Genomic DNA, 19,233 nt, shown 5'->3' on the forward strand with positions numbered 1-19,233 from the left:
GTCTCAGGATCTCGTCACGGTATCTCTGTGCATTCAAAATGCCATCAATAAAATGCACCTGTGTTCGTTGTCCATAACATACGCCTGCCCATACCATAACCCCACCGCCACCATGGGCCACTCAATCCACAACGTTGACATCAGCAAACTGCTCACCCACACGACACCATACACGCTGTCGGCCATCTGCCCTGTACAGTGAAAACCGGGATTCATCCGTGAAGAGAACACCTCTCCAAAGTGCCAGACGCCATCGAATGTGAGCATTTGCCCACTCAAGTCGGTTACGACGAACTGCAGTCAGGTCGAGACCCGATGAGGACGACGAGCATGCAGATGAGCTTCCTGAGACGGTTTCTGACAGTTTGTGCAGAAATTCTTTGGTTATGCAAACCGATTGTTGCAGCAGCTGTCTGGGTGGCTGGTCTCAGATGATCTTGGAGGTGAAGATGCTGGATATGGAGGTCCTGGGCTGGTGTGGTTACATGTGGTCTGTGGTTGTGAGGCCGGTTGGATGTACTGCCAAATTCTCTGAAACGCCTTTGGAGACGGCTTATGGTAGAGAAATGAACATTCAATTCACGGGCAACAGCTCTGGTGGAAATTCCTGCAGTCAGCATGCCAACTGCACGGTCCCTCAAAACTTGCGACATCTGTGGCATTGTGCTGTGTGATAAAACTGCACATTTTAGAGTGGCCTTTTATTGTGGCCAGCCTAAGGCACACCTGTGCAATAATCATGCTGTCTAATCAGCATCTTGATATTCCACACCTGTGAGGTGGATGGATTATCTCGGCAAAGGAGAAGTGCTCACTAACACAGATTTAGACAGATTTGTGAACAATATTTGAGAGAAATAGGCCTGTTGTGTACATAGAAAAAGTCTTAGATCTTTGAGTTCAGCTCATGAAAAATGGGGGCAAAAACAAAAGTGTTTGCGTTTATAATTTTGTTCAGTGTATATATAAGTGGTGCAACGGATCACAAAACTCACGGTTTGGATCATATTATGGATTTTGAGTCACGGATCGGATCATTTTTCGAATCGGCAAAAAACAAACAAACAAACAAAAAGTTTGTTTTTTATTAATTACTGAAAACTTTATGCACTTCTATACCACAGCAAAAACTACTAGCTGAACTAATAAAGTCAGTAATAAAACAAGAACAATTATACAAATGATAAGCGTAGATGAATACAACAATAATTATATTAATAAAGTCCGTAACACTAGTATTCAGGTGCAGAAATGTAATAATTAATTGTAAAATAACAATAGTGCTCTTCACTGCAGGTATTTATAGGCTGCTGTCTCTTTAAGACAAAATGCACATCCAGTTTCTTTCTCAGCTGTTTTAGTTCACTTAAGACATAACCGACTGTGTTTACCAGAATACTTGCCAAAACAGGTATTTAAACATAACTTTGTGTGTATGTTTCCGTTCAAAGAGAAGTGAGAGGAATCAATCTGTGTGAATCGCGCCTCTCTCTTAATATAATATAATATAATATAATATAATATAATATAATATAATATAATATAATATAATATAATATAATATAATATAATATAATATAATATAATATAATATAATATAATATAATATAATATAATATAATAGGGTAAACGTACCCATTAAGCACATTTCCATTTTTGAGATCAGATTATAAAAGAAAAAGTAATTTATTACCCTACTTGATGTCTTAACCAACTGATAATGTTTGTTACTATATACCTCCTACAATTTCAAGTCAATCAGATCATTGCACTCTGAGATACGAGTCTCCATGTGTCCACACTGTCTGGCGGCCATTTTGAAAGTTATCTAAAAACTTTAACCAAAAGAGGAGCCCCTTAAATGTGCATTTTTTAGATGTTTAAGCCTTTATTTTGGGTAAATTTCACTACTTATTGTAAAATTAAGAGATTAATGTTCAGACTTTTGCATACTATAACCTGGAACTTGGATGTGGGAAATAATTACATTAGATCCAAAAGATAGTTTTAGCAACACAGCGCAGATGCTACAGAACACAGTTAGCTGACTAGCTGTATAAGATTGTGTGCTGCGCTAATATATTACTTCACAGGCATTACTGGCTTGTACTTTTACACCCATAATATTATAAATTGACAGTTTATTGCTGGTCTGTCGTTTTACAGTGCTGTAATTTTTAAAGATTTCATATTATTTTAAGGTGAGCTTAAAGGGTACACGACTATGAAAATCACACAGCTTCAGTGTGACATCAATAAGAAAAAGTATAATTTCATATAGTTGTTCATATTAAAATATGTATGAACTTAATACGTGACCTAGACTATTTATTTAGCAAAAATCCTGTCATTTTAATAAATATTACATGAAATGTATTAAAAATTGTTGCTGCTCCCATTAAGCTCAGTGTGCTCTCTTTAAGCTCTTCCACATTGAACGTCAATGTAAATACTTCATAATAGACTTTAAATATTAACTGATGGTTGTCACTTTAAGGTAAGTTAAAGCAATCAACTTCTCCAGACTGTAAATCTGTGGGAAATCAGGGCAAAAACCGTGTAGTGTATTCCAGCCTTAAGAGACTATAGATAAGTTGACATCCATTTAAAAAGAGGTTTCATAATGAGGCTAGATTCTGTGTTCATCCCCATGAATTAAATGTTTTATTGGTTTGTTTTATTTGATTTTTGAACATGTTACTTAGCTGAACGTGGACTAGATGTTGCAATGTGCTTAAATGACACTTCACTATGAATATACAGTGGGGGAAATAAGTATTCAACACTTGAACAAATTTTTTATTAAACATTTCCAGTGCACCAATTCTCATGAAATTTTGACCAGATGTTGGTATTAACACAATTTACACAGAGAAAAAATATTGAATATTACAATCCATAAAAAAAGGTTGTGTGTAATAAAGTGAAATGACACAGGAAAAAAGTATTGAACACACTAACTGAGATTATACTTAATACTTGGTGGAAAAGCCTTTGTTTGCAATAACAGCTTCAAGATGCTTCCTGTATGAACAAACTAATCGTGCGCAGGTGGGATTTTGGTCCATTCTTCTAAACAGACTGTCTTCAAATCTTGAATGTTCCGCGGGGCCCTCTTGTGAATCTTGATCTTCAGTTCCTTCCATAAATTCTCTATTGGGTTTAAGCCTGGTGATTGACTGGGCCATTCCAACAACTTTATTTTCTTCTTCTGGAATCAATTCCGAGTCTCCTTTGCAGTATGTTTTGGATCATTGTCCTGCTGGAATGTCCATCCATGTCTCATCCTCATCATCCTGGCGGATGGTAACAGATTCACCTCAAGAATTTCCCGGTACATGGCTCCATTCATCTTCCCTTCAATAACATGGATTCTGCCAGTACCATGAGAAGAAAAACAGCCCCATACCATGATGCTTCCACCTCCAAACTTCACTGTTGGTATGGTATTTTTAGGGTCATACGCAGAGCCATTTCTCCTCCAAACATGGCGTGTGGTATTATTGCCAAAAAGTTAAATTTTTGTCTCGTCTGACGAGACTACATTCTCCCAGTAATTCACAGGGTTGTCCATATTTTTTGTAGCAAACATCAAACGAGCTTCAACATGCCTTTTCTTCAAAAATGGAGCCTTCCAAGGTGAGCGTGCATGGAGGCCATGGCGGTGGAGTGCATTGCCTCTTGAGTTAATACCAACATCTGGTCAAAATTTCATGTGAATTGCTGCACTGGAAATGTGTTTAATAAACAAATTGTTCAAGTGTTGAATACTTATTTCCCCCACTGTATAACTGATCAAATTGAATGCCTTGTTGCTTGATTTTAGTGTTGTTGTTTTTTTGTGATTGACTTTGTACCTTCAAAAAAAATTATTTTTACAATTATTCTTTAAAAATTTTCCTTAAAATAAACATTCATTTTTAAGAAAACACGATGTGAGCTTAATGGGAACAGGGGTATGCTTAAAGGGTACAAAAACAGCCAGACTTTTTAAATTTAATGATGTATATCTTAACTGAAATGCTTTTGTCATTTAAAATAAAATTAAATATTTTTGTGTGAGAGATTAATATTTTATTTTAACATAACTTTTTGTACTGAAACCAATATCTTGTGCACTAAAAATGTCTAAATGTAGATTTTGGTGAGCTTAATAGGTACGTTTACCCTACATAATATAATACTAATATATATATATATATATATATATATATATATATATATATATATATATATATATATATATATATATATATATATATATATATATATATATATATATATATATATATATATACACACACACACACACACACACACACACACACACACAGCAGGTAAAATAAGTATTGAACACGTCACCATAATAACACACCATGTTTGGAGGTCAAATGGCATGGCACATCACCCCAAAACATCATGCTGTAGCAAAAATCTGCTGCCATCTACCAGGATGATGAAGATGAAATGAGGGTCGACATTTCAGTGAGACAATGATCCCAAACAAACAACCAAGGAAACTCTCAATTGGTTTCAGAGAAAGAAAGTAAAGCTGCTAGAATGGCCAGCCAATCAACTGACTTGAATCCAATAGAAAATTTATGGAAAGAACTAAAGATCAGAGTTCATAGAAGAGGCCCATGGAACCTTCAAGATTTGAAGACTGTTTGTGTGGAGGAATGGGCCAAAATTACACCTGAGCAATGTATATGACTAGTTTCTCCATACAGGAGGCATCTTGAAGCTGTCATTACCAACAAAGGCTTTTGTACGAAGTATTAAATCAATTTCAGTAAGCGTGTTCAATACTTCTTCCCTGGGTCATTCCATTTTATTACACAGAACTTAATTTCTGAACTTATTTGTTTTGTTTTCTTTGTATGTATGGTTGGGTTGTTACCGACATCTGGTGAAAATTTCATGTCAACTGCACCTTTAGAAATATATTTAATGAGAAAAATGGTGTCGTGTTCAATACTTATTTTACCCGCTGTATGTATATATATATATATATATATATATATAATATTTTTTTTACAATATTTTTAATAAAAACAAGACACAAAAAGTCTTTGATTTGTGTTTTATGTAAATTGTTTGAGAAGGAAAGACATTTTGTTTCTTTTTTAAAGATTCAAAATATGCATTCACAACTTTAGGTTCTTGCTTTTACCAATACAATAAAGCTTTAATACTTTTGGAGAAAAAAAATCTACCTTATTGTAAAGTTATTACCAAAGGGAATGCGTTAAAACACTTGATCCTGTTGCAATTACTTTTTTTTTTTTTTTTTACCACAGTTCAGAACATTCCTGGTACAGTGATTGAGTTTATGAAATGATTCCTGGACCAGTATTGAACAGTAAATATAACGTCAGACCTCTTAAGAATATATTACATCATATTCAGGAATCTTCAATTGCAAATGCCACACACACTTGGAAAAGAGCAGTCATTCATTCCTGTACAAATCTGATCAAATTAAAAATTATAAAAAAAAAAAAAAAATACTTCAGTTTTCAAGTATAATAATTTACAGTTTGCAAACAGAAAACAAACAAACTGGAAATTAACAAAAATGGACAATTTACATGTGCTGTGTTTACCAAGAGCTACGAATCATCAAAAAAACTTCTTAGCTGCTGCTTCCTGCTGACTCCTGTAAGTAGAAAAAAAATAAATAACAAAATAAAAACACTAAATAAATCATGACACTCGATTTTGACTATGACAAAATAAATCTTTTACAATCCATGAATAATGGTCCTAATTTTTGTTCCATGCATACAAAATGTCACACAAGAGAGAACAAGAGAGCTTTTAATTTAAAGACACTGGGAGAGATTTCAGTACTTAAACTACCAAAACGTCTGAGGAAACCATTGTAGGAAGCCAACAGCTGAAGCTTAATGAAGCACCCAATCAGAAACTCTCTTACCATTTACATACCACTTAAAGAGCTTTGCATGAACACTGCAACATAACAATTCACTCACTTGTACATAACGTAGCCGAAGAAGAGGAGGGATTGAACGACGATGAAGATCACAAAGTGTGTGGTAGAGAGGCAGGTGGGTAAAGGAGGAAGTTCAGGACATTTCATTTTCTCTGCAGGATTCTAAGTATCACGACCAACAAAAAAAAGGGTGGGTGGGTTTATTGGCAATTTTTTTCAGACACATACGATTTAAAACAAGGCAGAAACCACATGGGGAAGTGAAGGGGTGATTGGTAAATGACTAGAGATTCTATAATGTAATGTAATGTAAAATGTATAATATGTATTAAGTAATGCAATATAATATAAATTATATTACTGTTTTTAATAAATACTAAACTAAAACAACATCTCAATATATTATAATAATTATAAAATAACATTTAAAAAAATATGAAACTAAAAAACTTGTTATAGCATAAGTATCAGTGTTATTATTAGTATCATTGACATACTATTACAATTTTTTATTATTATTTCAAATTAGTCTTATTTTTATATTTTAATTTTAAAATTTAATAATTTAGCTGCGAACATTTGCAATTTTCATTATGTTTTTTATTTCAGTTTTAGTTTTGGGTATTTTAGTACATCAAGTTGAAATAAAATGAGAAAGCTTGGCTTGGCAACAGCTGAAATAAAACGAAGTATAATTTATGTTTGACCTAAATTTCAAATAACCAAAGTTTTAGTTTATTATAATAACCGATAAATTGTATCATGTTATCACAAAAAACCCCCAGCTAAGCCTCACATATGCTGTGCTACAGGACATAATATCTTTATCAGAAATGCTGGTTTATTTTGAACTTACCACATTTTTCTGAATTATGTGTTCGATGTTCCTCTTGACGACATGCAAATGCTCCTTGATGTCATTGAAATGCTGGACTGTCTCATACGATCCTAGTCCGCCTGCATTACCCTGCTGCTGACCCATTGCCAGCTGCTTAAGTGAGCCTGACAATGAGTTCCTACAAACCACAGCACAACATTAGAGCGATGCTTCAATTGCATTTTAAATACTTCAAAAACATTCATGATTCAGGTGACATGTAAAATACTATTAATTATACAAGAAGAAAAGTGAACATTTTCAAAGACTTTGCATGCCAGATGGTTCCAGATGCAGATTGTTTTCTGCCTGTTTACATACAAGGGAACAGTATGTCATACAACAGGATCTTATCAAACAATCAATTCCTCTGAGACTGAGTGTCACAAGACTTAATCTGTGTTTTAAATGCATAAAACAACATTAAGCTTAGAATATCTGATCTGGTTCCTAAGACAAAGCTCATGTTCCTTGGATTTCATGACATTATTTCTTTATTGTAGACATGAGCATGCAAAAAGATGATTTGCATTCCCTATCCTCACTCAAAGTATTAAAAATTGCAGCATGTCACGTACCAATCCTTGGAACTAATAGACTTAAGCAATTATAAATATCGATATATAATTGTCTCCAAAATGACAAAAAACATTCTGACATTTCAATACGTTTCAATGGATAATTCAACTTTCTGAGCGCTCATGTAGAGAAATAGATTAATATTATATTGATCGTTTTGAGCCTCTCTCGCCTCTAGTGGTATCTTGATAGCACTGCATGCAAACGCTGGTGTCCCTGATTACACTGACAAATGACTGCTGCGCCCAAGGTCTTCGGCCAAGAAAATCTTCATCTTAATATTACAGTGAATTGTCCAAATCTAATCTTTTAAGCCTCCTCTTAACTCTCCCAAAAGGCCATATATCCTTCAGCCTCATAGAAAAAATGAAATTACCACGCAGCTCAAGCAGCAATGATTGCTAAATTAATCTTCCTAAAAAACATGGTCCCTTTCTTAAACATATTTCAGATGATTAAGAAATACCCATTCAGGCCATGCCACGGCTTTCCTCAGGGGGACACTTTCATTTGGCTATAAGCAGTACGCTTAAAATGGTCATTAAAGATGGAATATTATACAAATCGATAAAAAGATTATACATTTATAACTGTTGTGAGTATAAACAAACAATCTAGAAAATACTTTATTTTTTAAATGTACTTATTTTATAATACACTGAAGAAAGGGAATTCAATTTATTTTGAAAATTTATTGTCAGAACTGTCTTTTAATATATAGTAATTATTTTTTTTTTTTCAAATTTATGATCAGATTATTAAAAAAAGAGCAGCGCACAGTTTAACCTTTTAATCAGGAACACATCTTAAAATTTAAGATAATTTCTCTGCTTTACTTGCATTTTCGACTGATCACGTATTATCCTGTGCCTGAACCCTATTTCTTTGGATATCGTCTTCAAAATTCTAAGATGATTATTAGGATAAAAAAATATGAGGGGACGGTGAAAATGAAAACGTTTGGTAAGTCATAAGTACAGTCTCCTTGGGGAATTACAAAGACAAGAAAGCAATCAGAAGCAGACCGTGTATTCGCTGGTGTATGATGGATATATTTAAAGATGCGCATATAATCCATCAAACAGAGGCCCATAAGGAGCCTAAACGAAATCAAATTTGTTTCTTATGGGAGAAAAAAAATAATTAGACACAAATCTCCCTTGAGGCAAAAAGTGAACATTTAGTAACCCTCTCAGTAATCTTTATCCACTTCAAATGACCTATATGTCAGAAGAAGGCGCTTTTTCCCATCAGATAAGTCATTTTATAGGGCTAAGATGAGTAAAATGAAATTATGATAAAAAAAGAAAAGGTCAAGATCTTAATATGTGCATAATCTATAAGATGAATTAGATCAACTGAGCATTTATTTGTTCCGGACCAAATGCTGTTTAAATACGCGGCAACAGGATTAGCCTAAATGAACAATCGACACAGATTACTGATCTTTTCGATGTCCTTCTGACAACAGGACGACAATGTGGCCTCGATTTTGCCATTTTGATGAAGACTGCTGTATTATGTTTTGCCAATAGCAATATTAGAGGTAACAATATTTGCATATTCTCTAAATAGTGAACCTTTTATAGGTTTTTAAAAAATGACAGATTCGTTCAAACGCCATCTTGTAGACAAAATGGCGTAAAAGGTTCAAGTCACCTTTATTTATATAGCGCTTTTAAAAATTGTGTCAAAGCAACTTTCAAATTTCAAGATTGACAATATAAAGATAAGAATAAAGCTTTTTATGTTGTGGTAAAATTTACTTTCAATAAAATATAGGATGTAATTAGGTTATTAAAAGTTTCAAACAATGCACTTCTGCAACCAAACTCTTAATCTAAACGCATCCGCTACAAACAAATCTCTTGCTTAAATCCCTAACAAAACCGTCGGTAAGTGTTGTTCTAAAAATCGGTTTAACAATCATTATAGTTTGGATACATCCGAGTTAAAGAGTTGTAAAAACAGTCTTTTGTGGGCTAATCCTCTCCTTGCACAGTTAAAAGAGTTTTAAATGCTGTATTTTGGTGTCTAATCCCAAAGCCTTATTGTTTGATTTTGTCTTTGTGCTTTAATCCTTGCTCGTCTACACTTCGCTTCAAAAACACCTGGAGGAAAACAAACAACTGTCCGATAACAAAACAAAAAAACAATGCTGACATTACAGAGGTCAAAACAGAATAACAAACAAATGTATTTAATCTGGATTAAACAATGAACATCTTTAGATCTTTATGTAGAGACACAACGAACAAGAAGTTTACAGACAAAACCTAATCTGTTGCGTTGCTCAGTCTTTTGGAAAGACATGTAATGCGCTAAGGCCTGTAAGTAGTTGATTCACTCAGAGATTGTATGTGGCAAAACACTTTATTGGCTAGGAATTTTCTGAAGTATACCATATGAGTTTTTTATTAGGTTTAGAGATTAGAATACATGTTATTTATAATGAATGCCACTATAACGCATGTTTGTTTTATACTTATATTTGTGACCCTGGACCACAAAACCAGTCTTAAGTCGCTGGGGTATATTTGTAGCAATAGCCAAAAATACATTGTATGGGTCAAAATGATCGATTTTTCTTTTATGCCAAAAATTATTAGAATATTAAGTAAAGATCATGTTCCATGAATATATTTTGTAAATTTCTTACTGAAAATATATAAAAACTTCATTTTTGATTAGTAATATGCATTGCTAAGAACTTCATTTGGACAACTTTAAAGGCGATTTTCTCAATATTTAGATTTTTTTGCATCCTCGGATTCCAGATTTTCAAATAGTTGTATCTCGGACAAATATTGTAATATCCTAACAAACCATACATCAATGGAAAGCTCATTTATTCAGCTTTCAGATAATGTATAAATCTAAATTTCGAAAAATGTACACTTAAGACTGGTTTGGTGGTCCAGGGTCACATTTATCCATTTCTATTCCGTTCTAAATACTGTTAAATGTAAAGGACTGGAGTGAGGGAAAATAAAATATGCTTATAATGTATTTACTGATGCAACTTATGTGCTTTTCTTCTTTCAACAATACAATTTTGACCAGGTGTGACTTAAAATCAGGCATGACTTATATTTCGGAAAATATGGTAATATTTCAGTTATTTTGGATAGGAGCACAATTTTTTTCTTGGGAACTTACCTTATTTCATTAAGGTTCCTCAAAACCTCCTGTTGTGTATTAACAATGGTCTCCATATCATGACTGGGAGCCTAAATAAAGCATACAAATTATTAGTTAGGCTCAAGGACAGTTTAGATCATAAATCAGATTAATCACTTCTAAGTATTTAAAGCAATCGTAATTTTGGTGCTTCATAAACTGATAAAGCAACATGTCAGACTAGATCTAAATATATCTTATGAAGGATTTTGATTGGATCTGATATGACAAATCTGGTCAACATTAGTGATCAATGCTTAAAACATATATATATATATATATATATATATATATATATTTTTTTTTGGTTGCCACATTTGAATTGCATTTGTCATATCCTACCTGTCCTGACTGTGTTTGTGACGAGCGTTTGGAGATCTCCTCTGTGATGACTGACACATAACGGCGTTGTTCATCCAGAATCATGGCCAGCTGCCTGTTCAGCTGCTTGATTTCCAGGTGGATTCGATTCTGCCCCTCAAACACCTGACGGATTTCCCGGTCGTTAACGCTTTCAAACAGGTCCTCAACTGCCAGAAAAGAAACACTGAACAGATGTTTTTCTACAAATATGGGTTTTCACTTTTAAACTCAGAAAGTTAAAATGAATTATAGTGGAAATAGAATCTGTTGTAAAATAAAATAAAATAAATATACATGAATAAAATACATATATAATATTTTAAAAATAAATAAATTATTAGCCTGTTGCAACAAAATGTGAAAGATAACATATTATCTTTCTAGATTTCTGTGTTTTTATGTCAGTTTCTCTTAATGTTTCCAGGAAATTTCTTTTGACTATGAACATCATGAAAACCTAAAGCTGAATGTGCGTCTGAGGTCAAAACTTCAGACAGAATGAGAGCAACTCACTGGGCTGCCCCTGGACATCAGGGTGCTCTTTCTGAAACTCCTCTTTCCTTTTGTCCAGCTCTTGTTGGAAATTCTCAAATTCCTCCTGGTACTTGTCCTTCTCCTCTTTGGGAATCTCTTTTTCTGGGGGAGGCTTTATAGAAAGACACAAAACACACATTCAAACCCACTCACGCACATAGACACACTTACGCATACTCCAATTATAATGAACAAGAGGAATGGAGTAAGAGGTGGACACTTATGAAATAAGTATGGCCGATTCTTTTTAATCATACTTAAATGTGTGTACGCGACTCTGTGGGGAGGAAAATGCGTACCAGATTCTGCCCAGGCTCTGTAAGTCTGAACAGCAAAAATGACAGAACATCGTGGTCATCTGTTGAAAACAAAAAAATTGTTTAGCCATATTTTTAAAGCTGCAGTGTGCAATTTCAGTACCACCAACAACACCAAACATGTTAAGTTTAAAATTGCTTAATTTAGCTATAAATGCTATAAACTATTCTTTAGATTACTTTTTATGGCTTAAAGGGACAGTTCATCTAAAAATGAAAATCTGTCATCATTTACTCATCCTGAAGTTGTTTCGTTCTTCTGTTGAGCACAAAAGAGGATATTTTGAAGAATGCTAACCAAACAGTTGACGGAAGCCATTGTTTTCCAAAGTATGGAAGAAAAAAATATTATGGATGTCAATGGCTACCAGCAACAGTTTGGTTACCAACATTCTTCAAAATATCTTCTTTTGTGTTCTCGAGGGTGCGCAAATGATGACTTTCTTTTTTGGTTGAAAGCAAACTATTTTCTTGTTAGTTGATCCAGCTGAAGGATAACAAAGAAAACGCTGGACTTTCAATCTGAACGAGAGAACTTTGTTATGTTTATCCCATACCTGCAAGTCCTCCAGTGGCCGCAGAGATGCCAAAATAACCACTATCAGGGATGATCATGTTTTCAACTCTGGTGCAGAACTCATAATCGTCTTTATCAGGAGTGAAGCCGTTATTGATGAAAACCTGAAACCATTGCGAATATTCAGATGTTACTATAGCTTGGAAATGTCAGATTTTCATTTGAACTTCTTAATTTTTAAAAAGTTTAAAATTCACCCAAATTACATGAACATGCAAAAAAAAATTTAAATTACAAAAAAAATTGCCAGCTGTACAAAGATCTAATAAATTATTAGGTTCAAAAAGTCAAATTATAGTTGGTTCTTTAGAATTAATAAAACTTTGACCTACCGATAAAGTTTTCTGGTAGTAGGTGATTTTGGCACGTACAGGGTAAGGTTTGTTTCTGAAGTCTCTAAGACATGTACCCAGAGACTGGGTTGTGCCATCACTGGAGGAAAAATATGGTTTATCAAATACATACATATATAAACACAAAGATAACAACAAAACATTTCCTCTTCAAGTCATTAGGAAAAAATTTAATTAGCTTCTATTGAAATTTCCTTAATGTCATGAATTAATAAACACATATCAAGAATATGAAGGCCTATGGTTATGTTTGCGCAGTCTAGCACATATGCTGCAGACAGCTCTCCCCTGCTGGCTCACAGATCTAATTTAATGCTTTCACTGTTACTGCACTCAGATTAAGATGGACAGAGGATTAGACTCTCTCTCTCATAAATAATCATATTTTCTAATCTCCTTTCAGTTGTAAAAATGAGAGCGCTGATGTCAGCAAGGAGGATATGTTTACTTACTTCTGATGGTCATAAATAAGTTTTCCATTGTTACCCACCACCAGGACAGCAGGGTTGTTTTTCTACAAAAGCAAGGTCACAGAAAAGAGACATAATCCTTATTTAGTACAGAGGAGCTAAATCTACTGAGGTGCATTGGTGTTTGTTCCTGAGGCAAAGACAAAACACAAAATCATAATCCTTTGATAAATATATTTAGCTCTACTTTAAGATGTTTTGACTGAAAAATGCACATCATTCAAAAACAAACATTATTGGGGCATTTAACAGACACAAGCAAGTGTTGTTGTTTTTTCTTCTTCAATAAATTCTAGGGTTACAATAAATAATTACAATAAATTCTATTAGGCTGATTAATCAAATATTACATTTATATTAAACAATAAGATATTTTAAAAATGTTATATTATTGAGACAGAGGAGTAAAAACATTTAATATAAAATGCCTTTAAAAGTCAATATATTGTTTGTTTTCTTTTTAATATTAGTATTATTCAGTAATATTTTATTAACTTAAAAGCAACAACAATTCAGAATAATATTTGATACAGCTATAAATGTAAATTTTTTATACATTTAAATTATAAAATTAAATAAACAGATCTGAAATAAAATTATATTTAATAAAATGCAATTTTTAAAATTATACGTGTGTGCAATCACCTTTCCATCATTATCAAAAGAGTCAAAGAATATTCCCACGCCGTTCCACTGATCAGCAGCCCCGTACACAGGACCCTCCAGACCTTGACCGGCCGTGAACCATATGGCCTACAGAACACACACACACACACACACACACCAGGCTCTCTTCAGTGAGCATGGGTAATTTGGTAAGTGGTGCTTGAGATCAGTGTGGTCTGCTCCACTGGACTATGGGACAATTCAAAGAAAGCACATGTTACTTGTACAACACTACATTTTAATTGCTCATTCTACACCGCAAATGCCGAACAACGCAAATTTATCAAGGCTGACCTATGGACACTTTTCCTGGTAAAACGGTTTATTCTGTGCAAAAAGAAGTGCATGTGATAAGATGAAACATCTAAACTTAATGACTTCTAACAATTCAAGAAAATCTGATTTTGTGCAAGTTAAAAAGGTATAGCACCCAGGAATGCAGCCACACAAAATTAGTCATAGTGAGCCTGATATGCAAACCTACAATTGTATGGTTTGTGGAAATCAATGAAAGCAACAAATAACTAAATTTTGACATCTTATGAAGAAATTGTGACTTGTTTGCCCATGCAAAACCGCCGCCACAATGCTAGGGTGTTCTGTGTGGTTGCCCAGGCACGACTATGCAGGTGTTCTGAGTGGCTGTTAGCTTATTTCTATGCTGTTTGTAAAAAGTTCCCAAAATCAAGTCTCTGTGATTTTCTGATCTCTAGATATGACTTCACAGGAAGTAGACACGCTACAATTCTGTCTCTCTGTTTTGCATTTTCGTTTCACATTTGTGTCCTTCACACGTCAGTTAAAGATTTGCACTTGTGTCATGCACAAGTTTAAAATGACATGTTTATTAGCAAAATGCAGAGAATCTGGGTTTCCACAAAAATCATAAGCAGCACAACTGTTTTCAACATTGATAATAAGAAATGTTTCTTGAGCATTAAATCAGCATATTAGAACGATTTCTGAAGGATCATGTGACACTGAAGACTGGAGTAATGATGCTGAATTCAGCTGTGCATCACAGGAATAAATTAGATTTTGAATGATCTTAAAATAGAAAAGTTATTTTAAGCTGTAATAATATTTTACAATAACAACAAGTTATGCAGTATTAGTACGGAAGCTTCTCACTACCAAGGAATAAAAAAATTAAGGTAATTGCGACATTTCAATTCTTGAAATGTTCCATGAAGATATTTTGTAAATTCATCTCACAATTCTGACTTTTCTGAATTTAAAACGATAAAAAAGGCAATTACCTTTATCGTGGCAGAAATGAGCTTCAATACATAAAATACTTGTTTTATAAATATATATATATATATATATATATATATATATGAAAAAATGAAATCTTACAAACTTTAAAAAAAAAGTATGCATCCAATGGTTAAACGCTCAACTTAAGAACTCAAAAGGGTTCTATCAGTAATACTTTAGCTCACAGATCACCTTGATCTGAAATTTAACGTGTGACACTACCTCAAGGCTGTCATATCCCTAAAAGGATCAACATGACCCTCCACAGTCATAACTATAACAATTTGTGTCTGTGCTTCTGTATGTTTACAAATGCCTATAGCCATAAATACAGAAACGAGGCTCACATGTACAATATAAATAGTTATTTTATATAATATTTATTACCAATCCATCTGCTCCCATTCGGCCTCTTCCAGACACACGGAATGCTATTTCAGCTTCCCAGTGTTCAAAATTTACAGGGCTTTTTGTCCATACCGAACCCTTCTGGCTCCGCAGAGAAGGGGTGATTCGGATCTGATCTGAACTAGGAATGGCATCTGGAGAAAAGGAGGAAATGGGAAAATGCATAAATAAATTATTTCATAATATACTGATCATTGAGAAACCAGATTTGATGCAAACAAGTTTTCCAATTTATTTATTTATATATATATATTTTGTGCTGGGCAACGATTAATTGCAATTAATCGCATCCGAAATAAAATTTTTTGTTTATATAATACATGTGTATACTGTGTATATTTATTATGTATATATAAAGACACAAACATACAGTACATATTTACATGTATTTAAATGTATACATTTATATTCATATAATTTATATTATATATATTTGAGATATATATATATATATATATATATATATATAAACATAACATTTTTCTTAAATATACACATGCATGTGTGTGTGTGTGTATTTATTTATATATACAAAGGGCTCGAATTGAGGGGGTTGCGGGGGGATGGCATCCCACTGGTCGAAAAAAATGACAAAAAGCATCCCCTCTGTAAAACCACCCCTTACCATCCCCTTTGGATTATTAATTTTTTGTATTACGTAAAACTTATGCACATGAAATGTTAAAATTCTCTAATTATGATCATTTACGAACTAAATAACGGCGATTGGCCAATCAGAACTTGGTACTGTAACAAGCTGCGCACAAGCGGAAGCGATTTCGTCATTTTTCGCGCAAAATGGTTCAAGCGCAACTTTTGAAGTTATTTTAAAAGAAGAAAATGATTTTTCCTTGATTAGAATTTAAAGACATTCTCCTGACATAATGTGTGTGTGACTGTGAGGGACTGAGAGACGATAGGAGAGCTGACATTACCTACAACTTTGAGAAAGAAAAGGAAAATAATATATATTAAAAAAAAAAAAAAAACACGTCTTGAGATTCCAAAAGCATTCACTGTGCAAAGAAGCCCATTAGAATGCCATAATTCCAGCAATGAAACAAAATATACCTATGTATGAGTTTTACATTTTTATATTCATTACACAAGCTTGTACTTTTCTGTATATCAGCACATGTGCGCGAGACCGCGAGCACAAATGTGCGATTAGTTTTATACAACAGTGCAGAGAAACATTCTTCCATTCCATGAAGAATCGAGTGAGTCAGTGATTCAACGGTCGATTCAGTGGTCTTACTTCTTTCGTTTCTATTGAATCAGCCGTTTTGAACGAATCATTTAATATGAATAATTCAGTTAGTCATTTATTAAAACAGGGACTTGCTGCCACCTACTGGCGGCTTTATTGTCATATTTATTAATCCATGACAGACCTAAACCAGCCAAGGTGCCAGCACAAAAACACATTCAGCATATTGTTTAATTATCAGTATTGACCAAAATTCCTCCATTTCAGGCCCCAGAAAAGAAGAAAAAAAACCCTATAAAATAAAACTTAAATAATAGTTCATTTAATAAGGCTAATTTTTCATTAAATAGAAACCTTTTTAAAAATGAGACCAATTTTGTAATCATTGTGTAAAATTAACCACAAGAAGAGCTGAAAGAGTGAAGACCAGGAAGAGCTGAGGTAATAAAGCGGTAATATCTGGCACAATCCCAGGTTTATGAGTAGAGACTTCCCTGACAACATACTTCTCTGTTGAGACAGGCTAAACCTATTTAAACAGAACAACATGACAGAAACCACAACATTACATTACAAGTAAACAGCATTTATTGCTCCCGCTGGCTAATATGTGCAGTGTATTTGAGAGAACTGTTGCAAAACAGAACTTTGCTCTTCTCACATGCCGAGACAGATTTGTTTAACCCTTTAGGAAAACCAGTGCTACGTCAGCTGTGAAACTGCATGCATATTTTTATTAATCACAGTTTTAACAATGTCACCAAGATTATGCATCAAAAATGATGATGTGAATCTGATGACTAATCAAATTGACACTTTTTTTGTTGTTGATTTTTCAACACACCATAAAAAACAGCTGGCAGTGCACCAAACATATCAGAACCGAGGTAGAACATGTGCATAGTTTACTTCAAGATATGTTACAAAATATCATATCATATCGCATTATTACAAGAAACCCCACATGCAAAAGCAATGCAATCTATCATCATTCATTCCATAATGACTGCATCACTGATTCAGTTCATTTTAATGCAACTTCACATAAATTTAAAGAGGAATTTAAACTACACGTAACTACATGGACTAAACATACTGACAAATGACAGACAGAGATACAGATGGATGAGAGAGGACAGACAGACACCCATCTATAAACTTACTCCCAGTATGAATCCAGAATGGGATTCTTCCATCACTCTGTGTCAGATGTGGCCCTTTGAAACTGTATTTATACTCAAAGCGCCGGTGCGGCGAGTCCCCGGTAGCGCTGTCGGCGAAAACGTGCGGAAATATTAAAGATATTAGTAATAAATAGGCATAAGCTGCCAGGCACTTGGCTATGGGCACCGCCATGTTTGAGTCTGAGTGCTGACGTAGCGCAGAGAGGGGCGGGATGACTGGAAACGCTGAAGGGCCAACAGGGCGCTCTCTGATTGGCTGAAGCGCTTGATTGACACACGGGGCATTAATAAGCGAGCCGCTTTGAGCCTCGTTTTCAGGCACTGATGACATAGTGCTACACGTGTCATAGCATAGGCTACTACTAAATTACCATAGTTTGATGTGCTTTTATACACAAAAAATGTCAAATTTGAATAGTAAATAACAATATAGTACACATTTGTTTATTTTAATAGGAAAACACCATAGGCTATCCATAAGAAGAAGTGGACTCAATGTAAACCAAATTTTATAATTGCCTTTAAATTATATGTAAAATTACATGTAATGCTCTGAAAGCAGTTAATGTTAATATGATAATGTGAATATGTAATTGGCTGCCTCTTGTTCTTGTGGCATTGAATTAAAGCCTTAATAAAAAAAAAAAAATAATTAATAATAAACACACACACACACACACACACACACACACACACACAAACACGTCTGGTTTGCTATCTCCATAGGCATAATGCTTTTTCTACTGTACAGACCGTATATTCTATTGCCCTACACCTAAACCTACCCCTTACAGGAAACTTTCTGCATTTTTAGATTTTCAAAAAACTTCATTCTGTGTGATTTATTAGCTGTGTGTATTCAGGTTTAAGTCCCCACTTGAATAGAAAAACAGGTACACACACATATACACTGCCGCTCAAAAGTTTGGGATCAGTAAGACTTTTAATGTTTTTTAAGGGTGTCTCTGCTCATCAAGGCTGTATTTATTCGATCAAAAATACAGAAAAAAAACAGCAAAAAATGTGAAATCTTATTGCAATTTCTAATACTGGTTTCCTATTTTAATATACTTTAAAATATAATTTATTACTGTGACGCATCGCTGAATGTTCAGCATCATTACTCCAGTCTTCAGTGTCACATGATCCTTCAGAAATCATTCTAATATGCTGATTTATTATGAGTGTTGAAACTGTTGTGCTGCTTCATATTGTTTTTTGGAACATGTGATTCTTTTTTCTTTGATTCTTTGATGAATACAAAGTTAAAAAGAGCAGCATTTGTTCAAAATAGAAATC

The 19,233-nt window shown here is 33.9% G+C and overlaps 1 protein-coding gene across 1 annotated transcript; it reads right to left on the bottom strand.

Annotated features, from left to right (window-relative positions):
* Nucleotides 1-5,069: 5,069 nt before the first annotated feature.
* Nucleotides 5,070-18,146, bottom strand: lman1 (lectin, mannose-binding, 1). Its single transcript, XM_058759233.1, has 13 exons — nucleotides 17,914-18,146; nucleotides 15,520-15,674; nucleotides 13,852-13,959; nucleotides 13,189-13,250; nucleotides 12,716-12,815; nucleotides 12,364-12,487; nucleotides 11,789-11,847; nucleotides 11,469-11,601; nucleotides 10,935-11,122; nucleotides 10,572-10,642; nucleotides 6,813-6,972; nucleotides 5,997-6,118; nucleotides 5,070-5,659 (listed from the first exon to the last, which is right to left on the bottom strand). Exons 1-13 carry the CDS (start codon nucleotides 18,104-18,106, stop codon nucleotides 5,623-5,625), a joined length of 1,512 nt encoding a protein of 503 aa, XP_058615216.1. The 5' UTR covers nucleotides 18,107-18,146; the 3' UTR covers nucleotides 5,070-5,622.
* Between the last annotated feature and the right edge of the window lie 1,087 nt (nucleotides 18,147-19,233).

This window comes from Onychostoma macrolepis, chromosome 21, assembly GCF_012432095.1.
Source record: "Onychostoma macrolepis isolate SWU-2019 chromosome 21, ASM1243209v1, whole genome shotgun sequence".
Lineage (NCBI taxonomy): Eukaryota > Metazoa > Chordata > Actinopteri > Cypriniformes > Cyprinidae > Onychostoma > Onychostoma macrolepis.